At 36.4% G+C, this 27,256-nt stretch overlaps 1 protein-coding gene, 1 long non-coding RNA gene and 1 other non-coding gene across 3 annotated transcripts; 1 reads left to right on the forward strand and 2 right to left on the reverse strand.

Annotated features, from left to right (window-relative positions):
* Nucleotides 1-414: 414 nt before the first annotated feature.
* On the forward strand, nt 415-19,534 carry plpp2b (phospholipid phosphatase 2b). Its single transcript, XM_048183064.1, has 6 exons — nt 415-936; nt 15,225-15,376; nt 15,630-15,892; nt 15,975-16,032; nt 18,334-18,510; nt 18,734-19,534. The coding sequence occupies exons 1-6, from the start codon at nt 876-878 to the stop codon at nt 18,845-18,847; spliced, it is 825 nt and encodes a 274-aa protein (XP_048039021.1). The 5' UTR covers nt 415-875; the 3' UTR covers nt 18,848-19,534.
* On the reverse strand, nt 15,304-26,410 carry LOC125263818. Its single transcript, XR_007183905.1, has 3 exons — nt 26,288-26,410; nt 24,163-24,246; nt 15,304-15,472 (listed from the first exon to the last, which is right to left on the reverse strand). It is a non-coding gene; the product is annotated as an uncharacterized LOC125263818 (long non-coding RNA).
* trnaq-uug lies at nt 25,651-25,722 on the reverse strand. Its single transcript has one exon. It is a non-coding gene; the product is annotated as a tRNA-Gln (tRNA).
* Nucleotides 26,411-27,256: the final 846 nt, after the last annotated feature.

Genomic DNA, 27,256 nt, shown 5'->3' on the forward strand with positions numbered 1-27,256 from the left:
TATTTTTGCAACCAAGCAGTAACGTTTCCATAAGGTTCTAGTGACCAAAAATTGTTAGCTGGGTTAACTTGTGACGATGTTCACGTGTTAAAAATAAGTTAGGTGTTCCCTTAACTTAAAATGGTAAAATCACACTATTTGTTGTCATATAATCATATTCTAGGAGGTGTGTTCAGGCAATCAACTAAAAATATTCCCAAAGAATTTAAAAACAGCTACTAGCAAACCATCCCATGACTAGCCTACACCAAATCCAATCCTGCGCTCAAAAGACAGACACAGCTAGATAGATAGCTAGATAGATAGATAGATAGATAGATAGATAGATAGGCCTTCTTATAAATGTTGTAGAAATAATTGGCCAGGTTCATATTTATGGAATGATATGCCATAAAAGTAGGCCTGTGAGTGTGTCATGTTCCTCAGCTCAAAGTGCAGAGATTTATCCATGCAGAACGCGTTTGCGCAGGCGCGCCCCACACTGTCAGCTCAAGGTGTGGACACAGCGCGAGCGCGAGTGGGAACACAGTGGCGTTCTTTTGGGAAAGGAGTGGATGCGTCCTTACAAATCAGCTGGAGGGTTGAACACAAGTCTTTTTTTACAAAAGCAATATGTGCACCAACGCGGCACTGCCGTCAGCTTTTGAAGTTGTAGATATATAAAGTCGTAAAGGACGCGAGTACTTCACCGTCACCTATGAGCTGAAGTAAAGAACGAACAGCGCAGGTACACAGCAGAGCCGGAAGAACTCGCAATACTGGTCGCGTTCAGTTTGTTTTTTTTTTTCCTCCAGTTGGATTATCTTTGACATTATCACATAAATGAAGTGACTTTTAAAGTACTAATTTTAAAGTGCATCCGAGCTAAAGAAATTATGACGGACATGAGGAAAAAGAAACTCTTCGTCCTGGTTGACGTGCTGTGTGTTGTTGTAGGTAAGTGAGTTCAATGTTTCAACGTTCAGTTTCATATTCTGAAGTTCATTTGCCAAATAAATGCTTTTAGGGGAAATGTATTTTATAAGGGACCAAAAAGGTTTTTCTCAGTCTGTGCTTTGTGACAACAGTATGTAACATATGTTTATGTTTGTGTGTGAGAGAGATCAAGTTTTTTACATTCTAGGTCATACTAACAACTACATTCAGATAGTCAATTAGAGTTTAAATACGTTTTTTTTGTTTGTACTTTTAAAAAAATATATATTTTTAATCAGTGTTATTTACCTCACAACCTTTCAAAACTGCCTTGGCTTTGCACTAAACCGCAATATATTGACTGACCTGGACTAGTTTTTGACTTTTGCCAATATTTCATGTGTGTTATCTTATTGCAAAACGAACAAAAAACAAAAACAAAACAAGTGCTTTCAGTGACAGTGGCCATGCTCAACGTTAAGTGTGTTTGTGTCATGGTGAGGGGCCTGTCTTTTCATATTTTCATATTTAAATATGTATTGGGAGGTGTGTTCTCTGTATTCACAAGCTGAGTTGCATCCGTCCTTGCTTCTTTTCCTGGATTTTGCACGTTCAGGAAGTTGAGTATTTGTTTATGGAAATGTGATCCAAGCCTGTCAGTATTTCCCACAGTGTTTGGCAGCGTGTAGTGCCACAGAAATGTTCCTCTTCTTGCATTTTTGGCTTTATTTAGGGTTTTGCTTGCAGACCAATCATGAGACAAACTCAATGACCATGTACGAAAAGATTCGACTTGCCTCAGTGCTAAAGTGAGTGTGAATCATCTTGACCATTACTTCCTTTGGAAACATTGTGCTTGAGTCTGTTTTTCTTAACCACATGAGGTAACCCTACCACAACGTTGTGGAGATGAAGTTTCTGCACCTGCCCTTTGAAGTCCTTCATTGTGTCTGTGTTCTCCAGCCACAGCATTAGATTTCACGAGGGCTAGAATGTGCCCTAGGCATGATCCTTCACCTTTACCATGGTGCAAGTGTCTCCATCCACGTTGTAGACAGGGAAGGACAATATTGTCTAGTCTATAAGGGGCATCACATGGTGATATATTTGACAATTTCAGATGTTTCTTACCTTGTATTTCTGCTATAGGAGGGTCAATGAAAAATAAGAGAAAAGGGAAATTCTTCTTAAAATCTAGTTTAAAATGGATGTGCCACATTCTTAGTAATCTACTCTTTTATTCATGTGTTTTTCATATGATTTTTGAAATGCCATTTTCAGTGAATGTTTAAATGTAATCGCTCTAAAAAATGTAATGTGGTGCAGTGTTGTTATAGTAAACTAAGATTACAATTTTTCGTTAATTTATATAAAGCTGAAAACAAACACATTATAAATTAGGTGAAGAACTAGCTAACATCATTAGCTAACTATGGTCGTAAATTCCATTGAACTTTAGTTTATTGGTGATGACAGAACTTAAGATCATAGTTGCTTTTGGGAAATGCACCCCTGCATGATTAATATTTAAAAGACTGCGATACCAGTTCAAACACCCACGCGATCTTATTCCTAAATGACAATGATGCAGCTATGTCTATTAAACCTTTGACAAGTACGATCACAGCTTTTTCTCAAAAAATGATTAATTCCAATTAATTAAATATTTTTAAAATAGACTGCAGCAATTAACATTTTGTCAGAACCTCTAGTAAATCACATGGTATTTATAGTTGTCTACTCAGATTCGTGGGAGAATCGTGATCTCATTCTCAATTTATCCAGAATTGTGCAGTTCTACTAAATAGACATGAAATAAAACTAATTAAAATGACAAAAACACATAAGAAAATTAATAAAACTTAAACTAAAATTCAAATGAAAACTGAAAATATAAAAAAGCTAATTCAAAATATGTATAAATACTGTAATTGTAAATTGTGTTGTAACCATCAAATAAAAAGTAAACATTTTCCATAAATCTTGAATGCATGTGAATGTATTTTTAAATATATTTTTCAAGGTAGTAAGTTTTTTTTTTTTTTTTTTACAAATAACTTGAATTATTAATTCATCAATATCATTACATTTTTGGGAGGTTGCCCCAAATTACATTTTACAACCTAAACTAATCTTGCCATGTCATTAAAAGGTCAAATTATCTGAAAAGTCCAAAAATATTTTTTTGTATTTAACAAAGTAGTTTACCTAATATGAACATTCTGTCATTATTACAAATCATATTAAAGAAAATGTATTGTTTCTCAATTAGGACAGCTTTCTGCTAAAAAAAAAATCATGTACGGTATGGAAAGAAGGGCTAAGAACAGGGGTGCACATAACTTTTTTTGGTATGGTTCTCAAGGAAGCACCTAGAGATCTTGCTTGGTACTCACACTTTACGCAACACTCTTATCCTAAAAGCCTCATCACTTTCCTCCTGACTGCTCTCCTCACTATCTTCTTTTCTATCAAACATGGTAGATGATGATAATGATTTTTTTATTTTACTAACATTAATGAGACAGACAACAGCAAGAATATTAGGCTGCTATCACTTTAAGAAGGAAAGCACGAATAACTGACACACATCCGGATTCTTTCTCAACTGTTCACTTATGACACAACTGAGAGAATACTTGCCGAGACAGGTATTTTGACATAATTTTGTGTGTATGTGTCCATTAAAGCGCAAGTTAACTTATAATTTGGTGTTTGAGCGCTGTCTATCTCTCTCTCTCTGCGTGCGCAGGGGTGTGAGGCTGTGTGCACAAATAACAGCTCGTGAGTACCGATTTTCGCCTCTTCGCCGTTTGAATATGTTAATTGGCCAGACAAAACACATCCAAATTATAAACTTTCACTGATAACGGATTAACTGCAATCTGTTGCACACCTAATAATTAAAGAACACACTTATTATCATGATTGCTATCTTACCAGAGATGGAGAAAAATCCTACTCCAGTAAGTAAACGTGTCCCTGTGAACCAGTCCTCAAAAATATTGGTAAAAATTGTGGTGCGCGTCGTTTATTTTTTTACCACGCATGCACACCTGTGCACCAGTTATGTGGACCCCTGGCTAAGAAACCCATAACTGCATTGTGCATGGGTAATTTGACTTCTGATTGATCTATGAGGACATAAAAGAGAGCTCAAAGTCCTATGAATTTGAGACAGTTGGCCTTGAGGTAACGAAAGTAAAGGAGGTTTTACTTCAGCACGGGTGGAATTATTCAGTCATTTTCAAATAAATATCAGCCTCTCAAATTGCTGTTGTAACAACAGAAAGTCCCAGAATCCAGTTGACTTCAGCTACTGGAGAATTTCTGTAAGTGTTTCTGGGCATTAATATCCTATTCCCAGCCCTGTTTTTGACATTCAATCCAGCCCACCACCCTCTGCTTCTTTTTCTTCTGTCTAAGTAAACTTTCCCTCCACACAAACACTGTCTGGCTTTTGGTTCGCTCACAGGCTAATTTTACTGCTGCCTGTATGCTGGTATTCTTTACAAATTTTTTCATCAGAAAAAAAGAGTTGACATCTGATATTCTGAATCTGTTCTACTGCACTGATACAGCAAGTCAAAGCCTCAGGATCAGCATTTTACTTCAGTGAAAGCGAAATTGGTGAGAAGCCTATCTGTGCCTATAAAAAGCAAGCATTTGGCTCAGTTTTGAAGGGCTTCTTTCCAGGTACCTCTGGCATGGTTTGGCTTAAAGGCAGTGTATTTAATAAAGCTCTTCATTTCTTAACTAACATTATATTGTGCGTTTATAATCCCAATGGTTTCAGGCATGGGAGGCGGGCACCTTTTGAGGTCAAGAGAGTGAGGTTTACCCGCACAGCTCTTACTAGCTGGCCTCCATAACACTCACCCCTCTAAACCTCATTCCCATCCGGGTCACGGCACCAATAGTTGCTTTTCCGCTGTCACTTCCGGGGCTTGATCGGGCTTTCATCGGCAAATACCTTGATTTAAAGCAGGCCAGCTGGGGCTTGAGGAGTGGTCATGAACAAAAGGCGAAGTTTACTTGAGTCAGGAGAGGGTCAACACCCCTGCTCATTTCACATGCTTCATATTAGACTACAAGCAAACTTCAACATTTAAGACATTTTAAAACCATTTTCAGCTCAACTCATTTTCAGACATCAGCGAGTGTCTGAAATAACTTCTGATTGAGATCCGATGGGATCACCGTATGAATCAAAAATATATTTACATGCGATTCTAAAAGCCCCGGGTATACTTCACTTTCCGTGCCCGGACGCGTCACGTGCGCAGTCGCGTCTGCGCATATTTCAAAGTATACTAACCACGGATGCGCGCGGATGACCGAGTTCGACATATGCGCAGTACAATTTTTCTATACTCTTTACCAGACATCGTGTCATCAACCGAACATTCGCTGGGCATGATCGGAGAAGAAAAATAGTGCATCCACTAGGGCTAGGCGATATATCGCATGCGATTGTCACGTGCATTTCGTCAGTAAAGCCGGTTCCCTGATTACCGCTAAATCGCCATCACCTGCTTTCAAATGGAGCGGCATTAAATAGACAGAGCTGTAGTTCACTGATAAGCTACGCAATATCACGTTCATATCGCAGATGAATCGCCTTCGATAATGAACGCGATATTGCGTATCTTGTCAGTGATCTACGGCTCTGTCTATTTAATGCCGCTCCATTTGAAAGCAGGTGATGGCGATTTAGCGGTAATCAGGGAACCGGCTTTACTGACGAAATGCGCGTGACAATCGCATGCGATATATCGCCCAGCCCTAGCATCCACCATTGCAACATAGTTCAGAAGATACACCAAGAGAAGAGGAATAAAAAAGCGATGGAGAAAGCATGCTTCTGAGTTTACACGTCTTGTTTTTGAATCGCTCTTAACACACTCTTCTTCGACGTCTGCACATTGTGCTCAGTACTGCGCGTATTGCCACCTAGTGGAATGTTCTATCCTGCTTGCGCATGCGCTGTTGCACGCGCACTGTCCGCGCGATCTCGAAAATTACATCATGCGGACGGTGCACGAACGCGGGCGGCCGAAGTATACCCGGGGCTTAAAGCTACTTACTCTAACCATTACCATAATAAATACGCATGGTTATGGGAAATACCAGAGACAAATCAATTAAACAAATCGTATACAATTATGTTTCACCCGTCTCTTCGCTGTGCCTTTGTTGATACCGGACTTCTCCAATGCATTTGCATATGTCATGAACTATATATATATATAGTCCGGTTAACTCATATAACTCATAACTCCTGTTTTCTGTCAGTGAGCTCCCTCTGTTGCTCTGACTGAAAGGGTAACAGTATACTGAGACAGAAACGATTGCTCAAACCATGTTAAAGTAGGGTTTTTAGGTAATCACTGCGGGGCTACTGGCCCAACATTGGAACTGAGCTTGATTTTGACCTCAGTGCTCAAGGTCCAAGGATATTGGCCCTGCCCAGCACATTGTTAGCACTGACTTGACAGTGGGAAAGCAGCTAATGTAACCACATCCGATTCTACTCGCACTGCTCCGAGCGGGATTTAAAACCAGCATTTCAGACTTGGGAAGCAGGAATGCTAACAAGGACGCTAAAGACCACAGCCTCTAGCTTCAGTCGTTAGTGCGACTCTTGAGGCCAGGGGAGTGGGGTTTACTTGCACAACTCTTACTAGCTGGCCTCCGTTACACTGTTTTAGCAGACACCTTTTTACATTTTGTTGTATTGGTATTAACAATTTCAACAACACGCATGGATAATTGATATATTGCTTACAGAACCTTTATGCAGATCCTTTTATCCAAAGTAACTTACAAATGAGCAATGCTACAACAAGCAATTCATGCAAAGGAGTCATGAAACATGCGTGCCGCGATACAACATTTCTTCAAAGTGGAAACTAGGACAGAGATGGAGATATAGGCTATGTGTGACAGTTAAATGGTAAATCGGAAAGAAAAAAAGGGAAAAAAAGTCAGATGTTCGGGTATAAGGTTGGGAAGATCATTCCACCAGTGAGGAACAGTGAAGGTTTTTAGCATCATAGAATTGCACAATAACCTATAAAGACATATTGCCACACAATTTGGATTCATTCCCTGAAACTACTGGCGAAATATGGGAGGATGACAAGGAAAAGTGCAGGCTAGGGACCATCATTCTGTACATTTTAGTTCTTGGTTAAACTTGTTCTGAACCATCTGTGATGAGATAGCAATTGCAACATCAACAAAATTGTTCAGAAATTGGTCACATCATGAGACTATTAACATAATGATGCTGTTCCACTAATCACAGAATCTATTTTTAAAGCAAAACAGATTTGCTAAACGCTACTAGCGTACTAGCTAACCTGTTTCCCACGCAATATTATACATTTCCATGGTTTCCAAGAGTGTAAATCACACACTAGCATTAGCGTGGGGAGGTAGAGGGCTGGGACGGATAGACTTTGGTGTATGGTGAAAGAAGAGAGGAGGAGGGTGGGTGTTTCTTCATGAAGTAGGATTCCAGACTCTCCTGCGAGGTTGTACGCTCAGCACATAGCTTCCAAATGAGTCAGGCGGCCTTGCCAAACTACAGCTCAGGGAGTGCTGCCGGCAGACAGACCGCCCTCAAAACTCTCACTTAAGGGGCGACAGGCTTGTATTTTCGCAACACTTATGATAGTACTCTAGAAAACCCACAAAGAAAGTCAAGAACATCTCATTTTCATCTTCAGAGTAGAAACCGAATGTGATCGTTGTGGGTTCAGTTTGTATGAACTGGGTTTCAAATGTTGAAATGAAGCCAGAATGGATCAGGTTAGGTGTTGAAACCTTAATATATTTGTTGAAACGCCTGCAAATGGGTTAGAATACAAGCGGTAAATAAAAACATAGGATGTGTTTGATAATGAAAGGTGGTGAACCAACGTCAGGGTGAAGGTCAAAGCCGACCCTAAGAAAACAGGATACTCCCTCACAGGCTGTGGTGCAGCCAAAAACAAATGGGTTTTTCGCCAGGGTTTTTTTTTTTTTCTTTTCTTTTCAAGGCCTGTCATTGGAAATCCACCAACGTGTGTGTGTCCTTGACTAACAATTCAGATTTACTGTAAATGTATGAGCTAAATGTTCACAGAATTTCAGTTTCTTGGACCAACATCGCCAATGTTGGGAAAGCTACTTTGAAACTTTAGCTTCCCAAGTTACAAGCTGTTCATAATTTAAAGTAGTTAACCTTGTAAAGCCTGACATATAAAGTAATAGTCAGAAAAATCTGTTTTATTCAGAGGCCTACACTGAGCAAATGTATGTAATTTGATGCAGTTGCTGATGTTTAAATGGCCAAAAAGTAAGATGAAATTCTGATATCTTGTAAAGGTCAGTGAGATCTTTATAACTGTATAACAGTCTACTTACATAAAATACACAAAAATATCAGTTTTCACTCTAAGTCTCACAATTATATGCCTTAGTAAGATGATATTTAAATGCTCAGTTTTATGATCAAAGCTTAATAAAACATAAATCCAATGCAATATGATGATGCTTGAGAGTACAAAGAAACATTCCTCAAAAGCCTGATCATATTTTAACATGATTTTTCTAAAAAAAATATATATATATGTATATATCTTTGGATAATCATGTAAACTTAAGTTTCAGTCCAGTAAATGTTCATCTTGAAGTATTACTAACAATTTAAAGTTATTATGTTTACTTTATAGAAATTAGTAAAAAAAAATTCACAGCAAAAAAATAGCTGAGCCACTGTAAGCTGATGTTAAAGGGAAAGTTCACTCAAAAATTACAAATGTGTCATCATTTACTGTCCCTCTATGCTTTTTTTTTCCTGTGGATTTTTTTTCTTTCTGTATAACATTTTCCAAGCTGCTCTTTTCCCTTCACTGAAAGTGAAACTTCAGAAGACATGAAATATAGTGCACAAATCATATAAACTACTCCCGTAGTGAATATTATTTGTCCTCTTTGAATCTGTACAGTCCCTGGTCAGCATTCACTTTCACTGTGGGAAAGTGAGAAATACAGACATTCTGATAAACTTCTGCTTTCCTGTTCCATGCAAGAAATAAAAAGTTCAGCATTGAGAATAACACAAGGGTTTGACCATTTAATTTTTGGGTGAACTTTCTTGTTTGTATACTGAATGAAACTGATGGTTAGATCCAATAATGGCTCTGGCGTTTCTCCAGTGGTGTGAGGTGAGGGGAAGCATTTCAAATTCTGTTAACTCAGATTGCCAACAATTATCCTACATACCATAACTGCACATCAGTTTGAACCAAATAAAGCAACTCTCAGTTCAGCCCTTCATATTTATAGTGTTTGTGAAGGAGGGGGAGGATACTCTAAACAAAGAGGAAACCGTGAATGAACGAGGTGGAGACGACAGGAGTGGCAAGCTCATTTTTGTCTGTGGGATGGGCAAAAGGACGTGAATCTTCAGTCCTTCAACACTTAATCACCAACCCAGAAACATTTGACTCTCTCCTCACCCTCTGGATGTCTCTACATTGCTTTTTTGCTACTCTGTTAAAATATTACAATGACTTTCCTTTTTTTTCCATTAGGAGCATGAAAAGTCTTTCATGGTTTACCCAATACACTCCGTCATGTTGTTCCAAAACTACATCACGTTCTTTGTTCTGTGGAATGCAAAAGTAAATGTTTAGCAGGATGTTCACGCTGCTCCACATACAAAGTTAATGATGACCAAGACTGTCAAGCAATGTTGTTATTGTTAAAACTAAAACTTACAAATCATGTTTGTTAATTAAAATGAGGCTGAAATGCATTCATATATAAATATTTGGTGAAAACTACAAAGGCACATAACAACATTACTAAAACAAACTAAACTACTAAACTGAAAATATAAAAATAAAAGCGAATTTCAAATGGTAATAAATTCTACAATACTATACAAATAATACTAAAATAATAATGCTGTTAAGCAAGATTTCCAGTGAATAATGACTTAAATTTCAGGCTGTTCCTCACACAAAACTATCATTTATGTCTTAGGAAGACTTGGAAGATAGAGTGCAAATTGTATTTTTGGTCTTCTTTCATTTGAAGCCCATTCACTTTCATTGGATTTATAATTATCATAATATTTTTTTCCATATCATATATCATCTATATTTATTTACCATTAATGGGGAAGGAAATGCTTTCCACATACATATGTTAGACCTTGAGAATGAATGTAAACATGTCACATTAAACTGTACAGAGTAGGCCCTCATGAAATCCATTTTATTTTTCCCTAATTGTTTTCCTAATTTTATCGCCAAGCCCTATTCTTCATAGATTCTTCAACGTCTAATTACCTTTTTCAAGTAAAAAGGACATGATGTTGGGTAAATGGCAAACTTCTTTTCATTTTTGGTGAACTATTCAGTTAGGAACTACAGTACACTGCTTTTACTTGCATAGCATAGCATAGCATAGGCCTAGTCCATAGACTCGTAAAAAGAGCTCATACCAAAACGGAGTCCCTTAATGTTTTACAGGAAATTTCACTTCCTGTACCTTCAAATGGAACTAATTTGTTTTGAGGGAATGGTTGAAGGGTGATGGCTGGTGGCAGTTGAGACGAGGTTCATTTTTCAGTGCAGCCCCAATATTGCAATGTGTTGGGTTTCAGCCTTCCACACATCTTGCCCTCTCACTTCTACGTGCCACATCTCTCCCTGCAGTCCTGTTTCATTGCGTAATTAAACGACCGCCAAGCTCGCACCTGCCAACTGAGGCTTTGAACTCAAGCTGTTTGAAGTTCTTCCACACTGACCACTTTTAATGTACCTTATACTGACTTAATTCCCTGGGAACACAGTCTGGAAAATACTTCAGAAGTAATACTCATGAATTTCACTGATGAGTACCAGAATACTGCTTAGTCTTTTTAAATGTAAAGTTGACACTCAGTTCTCAGTGTTCTAATTGTGTTTGGCATTAATCAATGACAGTTTCAAATACAAAACTACTCCTCTGGGTACATTTTTCCATTGACCATAAAAATCTGTAGCAAAAACCTTTCTTGCAGTCTTACCCGTCTTTTTGTTTCCTAATAATTTGTCTCAAGAGTTGAAAAGTCTGGAGAGGAGAAAGGAAAAATGAGACTCAGTTTTATTGGGCATTTTTTTTTTTCCATTTGTTTGGCATATATTCAGCTGGCAAACATACAGAAAAGTCCATCCAAGCTCAGCTCCAGATCCACAAAGTATCTGAATCTCAATGGAGTGCTAAAACTGTAGCCATTGTTTGGGGTCTCCCTCAACAGGATGGTCTATGAGGCCTGAGGGAAAGTTTCTTTTTTCTTGCATTGTTTGTAAAGAATAAATGTTCTTAATGGCAACAAAACTAGGGGATACATTCAAGAAACCATTTTCAGCAATTGGATCACATAATTTCGAGCTAGGGTTAGGCTAGAGCTACTGTTTAAGGTAATGGTTTTTTTTCCTCACAAGGTTTGAACTAGACAAAAGAAAACAAAACATATATTTATAAAAAAATTTCAAAAAGAGAGTTTGATTTGTAATAAGAAAACAAAACATATTTGTAAATATTTTGGGGAGAAAAAATGTTTTTTGTTTGTTTTTGTAAGGAGCAAAACAAAAGAAAACAAAACATCTGTAAATATAAAAAAACATGTTTTTTGTTTTATAAAAAAAAGTGTAAAAAAAGAAAACAAAATATCTGAGTATTAAAAAGCACTTTTTTTGTTTGGTAAGTTGCAAAACAAGAGAAAACAAAACATTTGTAAATATTAAAAAAAATAAAAATAAACTTTTTTTTGTTTGGTAAGGTACAAAACAAAAGAAATCAAAACATTTTGGGCCACATCTGTTGGATGAGTCTGATTTAACAGTAGTTAGTTCGTTAGAACTGTTACTTTGACCTGAGAATACAATTTGACCCAGAATTTGTACCTAAATATAACTGAATCATTGCTCCAAAATTCACAGTTGTTGGTTCAGTAATATACAGCGTAATAATAATTACAGATTTTTTTGGGGCAAGGTTACATGAGCAGTATGTTTTACTAGTGCACCATTGAGGATGTCAGATTATGATGGTGTGTGTGTGTGTGTGTGTGTGTGTGTGTGTGTGTGTGTGTGTGTGTGTGTGTGTGTGTGTGTGTGTGTGTGTGTGTGTGTGTGTTGTCACTGTCCAGACAGTATATGGAAATACAGTGTCATTTCAAACACCATTGTTATTTGTTTTAGGAATACAAAGACACTTAGTTGTTAAGTGAATCTCTGACTCTATGACTGTTCGTCTGTTGTTGAGGCGACGTGAATGTCTCAATAACACAATGAAACTCAAAATGACTTGCTTTGGATACGTTTTCAACATCTCAAGGATTTAGTTCTACATCTCTAGCGCTAAGACTTCAAAATTAAATTTCTATTGATTAATTTTTAGTTGTCACTCAGCATCATGATTAACTTGCTAAAGTGATCGATGTTTGTTCTTTTATATGGCCCAACAATTCAATCCAGTAAATAAACCTTTTTTTTTTTTTACTGTCTATAAACTAACGCCAAAAGAGGTGTTTGAAAACAGGCAAACTACTAATTTTCTTGTACATTTCCCTGGTGTTCCATATAATTTAATTCATCAGTTAGTCAGCTATAGAATTCATTATGAAAATTTGGAACTTGCTACCATGTTTTGTCCAGTAGTTCGTATTTTAATTTACAAATGTATGCTTTGTTTATACAAACATATTTGTAAAAAAAATTTGAGAAAAAAAAGTGTACATTTTTAAATGCTTTTCAAAAAGGCTTGGCTTTATAAAATGCAGGAAACAAGACATATTTGTAAATGTTTTTCAAAAAAATAGTTTGGCTTTGTATTGTAAGGTGCTAGAAAATTTGTTTGTTTGAGCTAGTATGCATTGTGCTCTATAAAAATGTTTATTATTACTAGTTTAACTATATTTTCTTAAATTCTATGTGATTTATGAGTAGACTCCATATGTAGATATTATGAGCTTGTTGTTTTATATTTTTTTTAATGGCAAGAATAAACCATGTGTAAATATAAAAACAGCCTTGGTGAAAGCAGCTCCCTCACAGTGAGCCCAGAGTTAAATTTTGTGATGGACCTGACCGTCAGTCTCACAGATCCTCTTGTACATTGTAATACCGCAGTGGTATAAATGGCACTTCTGGATTTGTGTGGGAAGCTGCTTATCCATATTTAAACATACACTGAGTCAACCAGATGGTTCAGAATCATATTTTTGGCCTGTACCAACAGACTGCATGTTTTCCTGCTGGTGTAGCATCTTCCTGACACTCATTTACTGATGATAACTGGAAGGAACAAGGTCTTTTACATTCTTAGCCTGCCTAAAATATCTACTCAAATAGATTCCATTCAAACAGTAGAATATTTTCTGTCAGTTAAGATATGCAAACTTACTAGAACACTGTGCTATTATATGCCCACTTTATCAACAGAAAATGGAATTACAGGAAGTAGAATTGCTCTTACTGTTCTCTTCAGTTGCTGTGGTTTAGGATCACATGGTTGCCGAGTGATTTTGTAACATTTCCGAATGTCCCAAGGACTTTTTCCATTCATTAAAGGATCACGCTGTGGCTACATTCAGACATGTGTATCTCCAGCCACATCAGTCCACCGACCAAGGCGCTGTGGAAAGGATGTCTGGGCTGTGGGTGTGTACGGGCATGTTTATGATATGGCTCGCAACGTGTTTTGGGTTAAGACGGTGTGGTCAGGTGACTTCCTCATTGCTGTGGGATAAATGTGTTTCCGTGTGACTCTGGAAAAAAGAGGTTCTATAAATACTCACTGCTTCCATGACAGAATTCAGATGGTGTTCTGTGAGTTACTAAAAAAAGCTTGATTGAAAAATTGTGGCAGAATTTCATGGAATCATCTCTTCAGCAAAAAGAACTGTGCCCGTTTTTATATTATTTTTTTTATTTTAGCCTAGTTTATGTGAAATTTCACAAAAATTCAACAGATATATATATATATATATACACACATATACATGCACACATATAAATGCATACATACATACATAGAAATGTAAGATATATGACATTTCTCACCAGGTAATAACTGTGCTGTTCTTGTGGTAGATAAACTTATAGTTTCGCTATTAGTAGAGACACTTCTGCTGTGAGAGATGCACACTTGCAAATACTTGGGTAGGCTAATTCACATATGCTTATTTCTCTCTCTCTCTCTCTCTCTCTCTCTCTCTCTCTCTCTCTCACAACTGCATTAATAACATCAACGGTATTATTCTGCAATCAAGGATCAATCCTCCGTTACTAGTTCTGAAATGAAGTTTTAGAATTAGCAACAGAGGCTTGGGATGAGATGCGTAAGAAATTAGTCCCAAGAGTGTTTCAAGTATATGTATACAGACAACAATATATGTATACATTAATGATTTTTATATTTATATATATATATATATATATATATAAAATATACAGTGCCCTCCACAATTATTGGCACCCTTAGTAAATATGAGCAAAGGTGGATGTGAAAATAAATCAGCATTGTTTATCCTTTTGATCTTTCATTCAAAAAATTCACAAAATTCTAACCTTTCATTGAAGGAAAACAGTTGAAAGTGGGGGGAAAATCACATTATGAATGTTTTTCTCCAATACATGTTGGCCACAATTATTGGCACCCTAGAAATTCTTATGAGTGAATTATCTCTGAAGTATATTCCCATTCATATTTACATTATTATATAATTTTTTATATATATATATATATACATTAATTTATGATAAAATTATTTTATGGTTTTGTGCTTATGAAAGATGGCCACAATGGGGAAAGAAATATTTTTTGGGCTATTTAATTACTTTAACAATAATGAAAACGACATCTCACCCACAAATCAACAGAAAAATATATTTCATTTAATTATATTTGATTTAATTATACAATTTTTTTTATTTAATGTATAATTTTCATAAAAATAAAGGCACTATAACAAACATACCATGATGTATAAATATATAAAGTAAATATATACATTATTACATTATAATGAAAATAATGTAATGTTGGTATATATTTGATAATGCGAAATGGCTGGAAAAATGTGATTAATTGTCATGAATATAAGGTCATAATGTAAATTTTATTTTATTGAGGTTAAAGACAGGTTCTTTCTAGTTTTCAGGAGATTCACCCAGTATATTCTGCACACTCATCATTTAGGAAGCAGATATTTATCTCTCTATGAACTTATTTTTTATTGTCTCTTCTTCTTATTCCTGTAGCTTCTCTGCCCTTTGTGATAATGAATATCGCATCCCAGCCATACCAGCGAGGCATCTTCTGCCAGGACGAGAGCATCGGTTACCCTGTTAGAACGGACACCATCACGCACGTGACGCTGGCTGCGGTCACCATCACCTGCACTATCATTATCGTGAGTCCCTCATTCATTCATCTCCATCATCCCTCCCATGATCTCATCATCCCTCGAGTCACATGCTGATCCTCAACAAAGTGTCCGTTCATGACTCTGCACAGAAGAGGGTTTGATTATGCACAACAACACAACATTTTGTGCTCACAGACCTGTTTGACACATTTATGACAAACCTAATGTAGCATAACCTTTTTTGAAAGCTACAGAAATGCATCACATTACTAAACTTTTACCTCTTCTGTTCCTCTAGATATCGTCAGGTGAAGCGTATCTGGTGTACAGCAAGAAAATTCACTCCAACTCTACCTTTAATCAATATGTGTCGGCCATCTATAAGGTGCTGGGTGCCTTCCTATTTGGGGGAGCTGTCAGCCAATCACTGACCGACTTGGCTAAGTACACCATTGGGCGGCCACGTCCACATTTCTTAGCAGTGTGTGCTCCCAAAGTCTGCAAAGGATACGTGGCTGCGATCAACTGCACTGGCGACCCACGTGAAGTGACTGAAGCTCGGTGTGTGTCTCATCATAAATCTTTCTAATGGTTTGAGTTCAGTGAATTTCTGTTGAAACTATATGCGACTTGTGTGTCGTAGGTTGTCCTTCTACTCGGGTCACTCCTCCTTCGGGATGTACTGCATGCTGTTTCTAGCGGTGAGTGCTGAAGCAATCGGACGTTTACCCGCAAAACATTTACCCCTTGGGATCAACCAACAGTTTGGGGGTGGGATTGTCTTGCAACCAATGGTGAATGGGGAAACCTGTTTAAAAATAGGCTTTGTTTCTGCAGTTCCATTTGATTCAACTAGACGCACTAAAATTGCAGATTTAAAGGTGCGGTCACAATTACCGTCAGTCATATCAGTAGGGATCAGCACGATCAGGAATTTCTCATGAGAGCAATTGACCAACAGAAAGCTGCTTGGTTTGAAAGTGACTTGAATGTTAGCTGTGCTTTATACATTGCTACACTTGACAAATGGACCTGATTGGCTGCAAATTTCGCTAATATGACCGCATTTTAAGCAACTGTTTTTGAAGCACTGTATAGATATGACATAAATGGGACACAATGAGGAATAAACAGTGTATACGTTCAAAGTTGTCAGAGAACAAAACAAAAAAGTAAAAAGCAATCTCTGAAATCTGTTAAAACAGGTTCTGCATCATTTTTTGTACAAAATGATTTCCTGATTAATGCAATGACATCCAAGCAGACAATCAATGATTATGTCAAAGATCAAATTTGAATAAGGAATAACACATTTATTAAGTAAAAATGTAAAATATAGAAACAAACAAATTAATCAAGTAAATAACAGTTTATAATAGTATAGAGAAAGAAGGACCCAGACGAGATGTAGAAGTGAAGAACAAAATAAGAACATCACATATATATATATATATATATATATATATATATATATATATATATGTGTATATATGTGTGTATATGTGTATATATATATATATATATATATATATATATATATATATATTTATGTTTTACTAAATTACTAAATTTTACTAAATATTTGGGAATATCTATTTTCATATTTTATTAGGTTCTTTTATAAGATATGAAGGCCGTAGCAACGTAACTTGCGTGATGTCACCAAACCTTTGGCGTCACATGACTCGTCACGAAAGCGGCGTGCCAAGCAGCTCCCGTCGCCATGACAACAAAAAAAAAAAAATATATATATATATATATTTATGTCATACTAAATTTATGTTTTGGTCTGATAAGTCAAACAAACTTATCCATTATGTCACAGTCAGTGTAACAGCTAGGTCGGCATAACCGGTCAGATGTCAAAGATAGATGAAGATCGATATATGAGTTGTGGTTTTGACACCTTTGAGACCTTTATGAAAATATCGCTTGAATATATCTCATGTCTGCAGAAATGGAAACAGACATATTTAGATCCAAAGGTACATCACGTAAACAATTCTGATGGGAAATACACCCACTTGCTTTTACAGCACAGAAGAGACACCAAAGACCTTACATTAGGAAATAAACATATCAGAGCATATAACAGAAAATATATAAATGATTAAAGAAATAAATAACATGAAAAGAATAATAATGCAACATAAGGAATATAACAATTAAAGGTTTAGTTCACCCAAAAATGAAAACGATCCCATAATGTACTCGCTCTCAAGCCATCATAGGTGTATATGACTTTCTTCTTTCAGTCAAACACACTTAGAGTTATATTAAAAAATATTCTGGCTCTTCTGAGCTTTATAATGGGAACAGTAACTGAGATTTTGAAGCCCAAAAAAAGCACATCTATCCATCGTAAAAGTAATCCATACAGCTCCAGGGTTAATAAAGGCCTGTTTTTGTAAGAAAAATATCCATATTTGTAACTTTATAAACTAGAATCACTGGCTTTCATACGTGAGTCAATTCTGGCGGAAGGTCTTTGACCTGACACATGACGAATTGATGAACGTGGAAGCGCAGAGGATAGAGCAAAACAAAACTGAACTTTTTGACTGAAAGAAGAAAGTCATATATACCTAGGATGGCTTGAGGGTGAGTAAATTATGATATCATTTTCATTTTTGGATGAACTATCCCTTTAATGATTAAATGAATACATAGCTATCAATGACTAGAATTCATTAAGAGAGATTAATAAGATTCATAAAAAGGATTATTAAAAAAATAAATAAATGAAAGACATTAATCAAAAGAATAAATTTGAATACAAATAATTTTGCATACACCACAGATGAACTACAAAGCAAATGATACAGTAAATGCTATTTAGTGAGTCCACTGAGATAATGCTAAGCTGTCATTAGCGTTTGTCAGTTCCCAGAGGCTAAAGTCATTTAAGAGGTTTTTTGTCTTCAAATTTCTGATCTTCTCAACAAATGAAGTCATTATCATTCAGCTAATGAAAAACACCTCTTTTTCTTTTCCTTCACCAGTTCTATGTCCAGGCCAGGCTGAATGCAAAATGGGCCCGTCTTCTGAGGCCCACCATCCAGTTCTTCCTGGTGGCCTTTGCTGTGTATGTAGGTTACACCCGCGTGTCTGATTACAAGCACCACTGGAGCGACGTGCTGGTGGGGCTCCTCCAGGGGGCGCTTATCGCAATTCTCACTGTAAGTTAACATTTTTTTTCTTTTTAAAGTGATATACCCCAAAAATCTGTCATATACCCCAAAAATGTAAAATAAAAGCATTTTCTTTACAGATTTTATTTTTACTCCACTGAATATTTCCTTTTCTGTTAAAGTGACTCAAAAGTACGAGGCCACTCAGTTCAGTTTGAAATGTAGCACTGTAAGGGTCTTTAACTCTGCTAACTGACCTCGTCTCTTACAGGTGCGATACGTCGCAAATTTCTTCAAGGTCCGTCCTTCGCCTGAATACTCATGTCCAGAGATAGGAGCAGAAAATGAGGAGCAGAAACACAGCTTTCGAGGTGGAGCACAATAACCATTACAGCTATTCTGGACATGTGTGAGAGAAATGAGAACAAACACTCACACTACATCTCCCACAAACCACTGGACTGACGGCAGGGGGCGGAGTAAGACTGCACATGCTCACAATGGCCCTCCTTGAAAAAGCTTTAGTGTCTCTTCCTTTGTTTCAAGTGAGAGAGAACTCTTTATACGTATTTAATCAATTTATTTTAATCAAAACGATTTGCCGAGGATACCAGATATTGAGGGACTGAATCTATTTTTTAAGTCTGTGTACTGGACCAGGATTTATACAAAGTCATGTACGACATGTATCTTCTTTATTTGAATTGTAAATCTTACTGAACTGTTGTGTAAATAATGGCTTGCCTTTCTCTTTGACAACCCAAACAGAATCCCATACTCTGTGATTTAAAGTGTTGGAAATCATTGCTTGTTTGTATTTGTCCAATACTATGTGCCTTAATTATATCTAGTAATCTGGACTGCAAAAAGTGAATAATGCCATAAAATTGTTAGGATCTTTTTTCTTTTCTTTTTTTTTGGTTCCCCTATGTTTTAAAATTAAAACTTGAGATACCACTACAACATCTGCAAGCCTCTGTGCTTAATTTTTAATTTTTTGCATTTTAAAAAAGCCAGCTTTATTGAACTTTGTGAATTTGTCTAATTTCCTATTAAATATTTGTAATAACAATTGGCTTGTTTGTTATTGAGTACCACAGTTTAATTTATTTTTTCAGATATCACTACTTTAAATGATAAATATCATAAATTGGACTCTATTTTGACTGCATTTGTATTCTACTGTAAAACATGAGCTTGGTATATTTAATGTTTGCATATCCAGTTAGCATATTTTAATCCAGAAGTACTATGTCAATAATAAAAATATTTATGTAGGCATGAACAAACATGAATTCAATCCACATGTAAACTTTAGCTTTGCATACCGTGAAGGACACATCAGCCAGAAGTGGTTGTCAAACACTTTTGATCTTATTTGGTTTGCAAACGTTGTTTAATTTAGCCTTGTTCTGCTGGGCACTTTCCTGTCAGTCCAGAACCGCAGTAGCCAGACCTCTAATGAGCTAGGCAAAGATGCAAATAAATAAATATATATATTATAATACTCAGCCTATATAAAATTTGGAACTGTGATTAGGTGTGAGTGGGCAGATCTGTAGTTGCATGTGTTTATTTCTTTATTTGTATTATATCATACACTAAAAAAAATATGTTGGCTCAACAAAAAAAATTAACGCAACAGTTTGCTTCAATTTTTGTTGAGTTATGACAACTTTGAGTTAGTGACATCACTAACCCTAAAATTTACATAAACCCTGCCCCCGAGAACACGCAACAAAGGGGTGAGGCCATGTTACTGCAATACAGTACATAACACAAACGCAATAGCATGTCATAAAAGCAAGATGACAACATAAGATATAACCGTAATTAAACTATTACCTGTTCTATCTTCATGCAGCATATATTTTCTGGCTCTGTAGGATCTTACAACAGTTCCCACACAAGCGATTTATAGATTATCATGACAGAATATGCTAATCAATGACTTTAAGATAAAGCTACATAAATTCATCAACTAACCATTCAGAAGCGTCCTGTTGCATTCTACATGTTGTCACTTCTTCTTAAATCTCTCCATCATTGTCCGACTCCGGTTTGAACATAAAAGGCTGAACAGTTTCTGACATAGTCTGAGGTAATCGGAGCTACAAACGTGAGCTTCTGAAACTCCGCCCTCTTCTTGAGAGCAGCAGCTCATTTGCATTTAAAGGGACACACAAAAACAGAGTGTTTTTGCTCACCCTCAAAAAGTGACAAATGTAAAAGATTAGTTAATTTTCAAATAAAATTTTCCTGATAATTTACTCACCCCCATGCCATCCAAGATGTCTATGTCTTTCTTTCTTCAGTCGAAAAGAAATTAAGGTTTTTGATGAAAACATTCCAGGATTATTCTCCTTATAGTGGACTTCAATGGACTCCAAACGGTTGAAGGTCAAAATTACAGTTTCAGTGCCGCTTCAAAGGGCTTTAAACAATACCAGACGAGGAATAAGGGTCTCATCTAGTGAAAGGATCAGTCATTTTCAAAAAAAAAATGTAAATGTATATGCTTTATATAAAAAAATTATCACCTTGCACGTGCTTCCGCCAAAACCGCACTTTCGTATTCTTCAAAAAGCTTACGCTGTATGTCCTACACCTTCCCTATATAAAGCATATACATTTACATTTAGGATCAGTTCCTTTCACTAGATATGACCCTTATTCCTTGTCTGGTGTTGTTTAAAGCCCTTTGAAGCTGCACTGAAACTGTAATTTTGACCTTCAACCGTTTGGAGGCCATTGAAGTCCATTATAAGGAGAATAATCCTGGAATGTTTTCATCAAAAACCTTAATTTCTTTTCAGCTGAAGAAAGAAAGACATGAACATCTTGGATGACATGGGGGTGAGTAAATTATCAGGAAAATTTAATTTGAAAGTGAACTAATCCTTTAACATGCTATAAAAAATGATCTGTCGGGTATTTTGAGCTAAAACTTCACATACACACTCTGAGGACATCAGAGACTTATTTTACATCTTGTAAAAGTGGCATTATATGACCCCTTTAAGTTACTAAAAGCTATTTAAAAAAAAAAAAGCCAATTAACAGAAATTACAGAGGATATTAAGTTGTTGTAATGATTAACATTATTATGTCAACAGGACTCGACAAAATCATGTTTACAACGTAAAAGGTTTAATTAAAACAACACATTTGAATTTTTAACTTGCAACCATGTGGTAACAGGTCCACTGAATTACTTTTTAGAGTATTGGCTAGTATACACTATAATCACTAGTCAGGATGGTAACAAAGCTTCCATCCTACCCTTGTGTTCCTAAACTGCAATGGTACTCTATATCATGTTGCGTTCCTTTTACCTCAGATGCAAGTTGTCATTTTGTGGGTTTCCATCTGGCTTGACGCCTCTCTGCTTATGCAAGGTTTAGAAGATGTCAAAAAAAGCGTTGGCCGTTCAAACATATTTAGCACCTTTATTTGTTTGGGGATGATTGTAGGTCTGTTGTCACACCACTGTATTCAGAAACATTTTAGCTGTGTATTGTTGGTATCTCCAGTTTCAGTTCCACCAATGAGCAAACTGATATACAACATTGCCATGCGAGCCTTAGGAAATATCTGTCTGCTGAATGCCACAACTGACCAATCAGAATCAAGCTTTCCAGAGCGCTGCGTACAGGGCCTAAAAATTAACACTGGCCAACTGCCAAATGCGAGTAAAAATCGGCGAGTATTCTGTGTGAAACGGTATCAATCGCCAGTTGGCCGGTAACATTTTTATGAATTCTAACAATGCAAAATTGTGAGAACATGAACGTGAACAAACGTGTAAGACATTTGGGACAGTTGGCGGGCCAGCGCTGTATCGTTACAAGTTTAAGCCTTGCCAATTTAAATATTCAAGCTCAAGAAGACACGAAAGCGAACTTGATTCGTTACTCGTGCACAGTGTAGGAAGTTTTCTGCGCGCAAACATCCAAAGCGTGAATTGAGCTCTCTTTCACATCGTCTTAAGCTTGAACAGACATATTCAACTAAATTGTCAAAATGTCCGTCTTGGCAAGTATCCTTGTAAGCACAGTCAGTTTAGTCTTAACTGACCGTAAACACGTGTAACAGTGTATTATATTCATGCATTAGCTCTTAAAGTGACAGCAGCCTAATATTCCTGCTGCTGTTTGTGTTTTTTATGTTAATCAAACAACAAAAGACAAAGAACAATCACTCATTGCTCTTGACTGAAAAAAAACTGTAACTTTAATCAGGATTATTCTATGTTTCATGGCTGGTATGGCTATTAAATTAATTTTATGGCTATTAAATTTTCACCGGCCACTGGCAGGTGTGGTAAAAAAGTTAATTTTAGGCCCTGGCTGTGTAACAAAGTCCCTTTAAGACGAGTCATTTCACTCGGCGGCCATCTTTGAAACGCCTCTCGGGCATCATGGGCATCATGCAATCTCTTTGAATGGGGAAACATCAAATTCTCCAAAACTGTTCACCAACCTTACGATTAAATTTCATATTTGAAATCACCAATGAAATCTAACAACAACCGGCTCATAAATTTAGTTTCTAAACGCTCGAATCATGACAAAAAAACTGTATTTTTCAAGCTGGATCAAGCTAATGCGCATGCGCAGACCTAAATGCGCGTCTCTTCGGAGGCGGGAGTCTGGCTGTTTCTATAGAAACCGGTGATTCTAACGGCCGCTGAAGTGACGCGATGACTTTACCAGTCGGCGATTGGCTCTTATTTAGAAGGCGGGACTTATTCCGCCATATTGCGCGTTACACTTTCTCCCATTCAAAACAATACGAGTGACACGTCTTGTGTTATTCTATAGTCTTTGGTATTAAGCACTTGTAAACGTTTTTTTCATGGAAAAGGAGGGCACATTTTCATGAAAAGAATCATTGGTGAGTGTTTTTTGGCTAGTTTACAAATTTTTTACAATGTTACTAAAATATCAATAGCCTCTGGTTCTAAATATCTCATAACTTTGTTCATCTACATGATTTTAGGTTTTCTCGTTTTCTGCTTATAAATTCAAGCCCAACTGCTATGAAAATGTACTCAGTTATTAGAAGTATTTTCTACAGTTCATTTTTGACTAAAGAAAGCCTTCTTCCTTTAGGGAAATAGTAATTTTGACTCATATGTGGCATAGCCTGGCAAAAGTAAATAATCCAGAAGGGCTTGTGTTCATATTGAAATGCACAGAGCTGGAGGCTCAGAGAGACAATGCTACACTTCTTTCAGCCCAGGGGTCAGTGATGCCTGGCTCCCGGCCATACCCACCACCGGCTGGATGGGGTTATATATTTATACTCGCTCACTGTTGCTGCTGTTCTCTGCGGCTCTGTGAGGAATTATTACAGGTAAAACACATTGGACGGTTGTACATTTTGCGAGTGGTCGACAGTCATGTAAAAGGGAGAAATTAGAAGTCTGTTGACTAGCCGAAAGCATATTTGAGTGAAACTAAATATGTTCCGCATTTAATTGTGTTTAAAAGTTCAAAGTAAAATTTTTCATAGCTTTTTGTTAGATCATAATTAAAGTAACTTTGATGCACAAATGCTTGATCCAATGAATGCTTGAACACTAGCCAAGCAAAACTTCCTTCTTATTTACAGAAGAAAAACATGTTGTGGTGGTCAAGCAGACTTGTATACTTAATAAATTTGGAATTTTATACCTACAAATTACAGTCAATGTACCTTTGAGCCTGAAGTACAGACATCCAGCTCTCGCTGAGGTCAAAGGATCCACAGACATCTGGACTGGGCAGCAGTGTCTCAGGCCTGGAAAATACAGGGTCTGTTAAACTGCCCATCTGGCTGCAGATAGTGGGTAAAGGGGAAAATTTGAGTACTGTGGCTGGAGAGAGGAGATAAATTGAGTATTTTAAGATCTAAAAAGTGGAGAGAATAAGAAAATCAAGGGAGCATAGTGTGTATTTGGTAACACTTTACAATAAGGTTCATTAGTTAACATTAGTTAACTACATTAGTTAACATGAACTAATAATGAACTGCACTTCAACAGCATTTATTAATCTTTGTTAATGTTAATTTCAACATTTACTAATACATTATTAAAATCGTGTAAATGTTAATTTCAACATTTACTAATACATTATTAAAATCGTGTTAACATTAATGCACTGTGAACTAACATGAACAAACAATGAACAACTGTATATATATATATATATATATATATATATATATATATATATATATATATATATATATATATATATATATATTTATTTATTTATTTTTTATTTGCTTTTTTAAAAGAGGACAATGCACATTAATTAACACAAGAAACAAGTCTCCTATGTAAATATGCCAGATTTAGCCATTCTGGCTAATTTTCATCTGCAGTCCCTGGCAGGTTGATGGTAAACACACACAAAAATTTACATACAAAACCTTTATCTCCTCTTTCCAGCCACTGTACTCAATTTTCATTAACGTTAACCAAGATTATTAAATACAGTAACAAATGTACTGCTCATGGTTGGTTCATGTTAGTTAATACATTAACTAAAGTTTAACTAATGAACATTACTGTAAAGTGTTACCATGTATTTGTGTAGGGGTTTCTTAGATACACCATAAGTTAGCTAAATCTGACAAAACCTTTTATTAGGTGCATCTAGGTACAGCCCTGGGTAAGGTTAAATGAGGTTTAATGTTTTTAATCCATATTAAATGTTATGAAGCTTATAATAATAAAAATAATAACATTCAACATTTCCCTCCATTATCTCCATATTAAAGTAGCAATAAAATTGGTGAACTTGAAACGTGCACTTTTTCCATGTTCATGTGATATACTGACTCCTACTGGACATTTCAAGTATAACATCTTAACTGTCATATGACTAAATACTGATAAAACTACTTTGGTGTTATTTCATCTGATTTTATTGCATTATTTGGGAGTTATTCCTCAAATGATCAGACTACCATCAGTCAAGATATTTTACTTGAAAGTCGATTCAAAATACAATATAATGATATCTGGACAGTGGACACCACTCGCTTAATTACGTGTTACATAGTGATACTTTGTCACATTATAGCATTTTAAATGTTTACGATGGATTAATAGTTTCATTTGCTATTTAAAACATTTTTAAATTACTATTACTATTCGCCACATTTCGATGAAAAAAAAAGAAAAGAAAAAACATTAGGTTCTACCGAGATTTGAACTCGGATCGCTGGATTCAAAGTCCAGAGTGCTAACCATTACACCATAGAACCGCGTGAACACGTGTGTCAGAAGATGATATTTCAAAACTACACTATGATAATATCACTACAACATTTTCTATCTATAAAACAGTTATTTTACAAACAATGTAGACCCTTTATGTTTTTGAGATAACGTCTCATAACTTCCTAACTTTGAGTGACAGTTTACTGCGATTTTTCATGTCTGCGAGTACAAAATGCACTATAATTTTGCATTATGAAAGTTATTCAATTATAGCCTGGTTTCACAGACGGGCCTTAGATAAAGCCAGGGTTACGTCTTAGTTAAGACAAGCTTTTTAAAATGTGCCTTAGAAGAAAAAAAAAACACATTACTGCTGTGCATATTGACACAAAACAACGGCACTGACACATTTTAAGATATGTCAGTTGCAAGTTCATTTCAGTTAAGACAGCTAAAACATGCATTTTAGTATGTTACTACATTTAAGCCTTGTCTGTGAAACCGGGCATATATTTACTATATTTACTAAACAACAACTGTCCACGAGATAAGCAAGCTAAGCTAACATAGTCGTAGGCTACCAAGTGCTCAAGATAAAGATGTACCAACCGTGAAAATCTACTTCAAAAATAGAAAGCAACATGTGAGGACTGCAGTGACGCCCACGGTCAACATGTTCACCACACCATAAGCCATAACGCCTCTTTCATGAATTTTAATAGTAATAATCTGACTCCCTCACTTGCAATACTGAAAATGAACTGAAGGGGGCAGCCGGAGTTCGTAACTATGCAGTATATTATCATTAATATTGCAGTCTTTATTAGAAGCAAATTAGGGAATTTAGATACACAAATTAGATATATTGTTAATCAATAAATAAAAAAGTATATTTTTAGCATAGCATATTGCTAAATACTTACATTTACTTGCAAAACGAAATATGAAATACAACAATAAAAAGTTCATTTTCCTTCTACTAATATGCATTAGATATGAATTTGTCCAAATAAAGAAAGAACTGACAGGCAGCCAACAGAATAATTGATACAGCTCTATTATTTTAGAGACATATTTCTGTATATGCAAATACATTGTCTTGGTTCCAAGTTGAAGCTTCATTTTTGTCTGAATGAATCATCTTAATTGAATAACGGGTGCAGTGGAATTTCTGATTCCTGTTTTTTGAAGTTTGATATCCTGTGAAGGGTGCAAATGTACTTGAACGATTGTGTGTGTGTGTGTGTGTGTGTGTGTGTGTGTGTGTGTGTGTGTGTGTGTGTGTGTGTGTGTGTGGATGCTGATGTGGGTCATTACCCCTTCTCTGCCCCCTGGGGAAAGCAGGAAAGAGGAGGAGGGATGGATGGATGGGGGGAGAGGTGGAGGATGGGAGGGGGTTCCCAGGGGAGGAGAATCCAATAAATCAGCCTGCCGTCTCCGTGCTGACATGGGGCTTGTCTGTGAGGGGTGTGTGCTGTGTGTATGTGTGTGTGTAGAGGGGGATCACAACAACAGCATAGCCTTGTCTAGCTGTCAGTCACTGCCATACTGGCCAGGCAACAAACTCACACTCCTCCA

Source organism: Megalobrama amblycephala, linkage group LG2 (genome assembly GCF_018812025.1).
Source record: "Megalobrama amblycephala isolate DHTTF-2021 linkage group LG2, ASM1881202v1, whole genome shotgun sequence".
NCBI lineage: Eukaryota > Metazoa > Chordata > Actinopteri > Cypriniformes > Xenocyprididae > Megalobrama > Megalobrama amblycephala.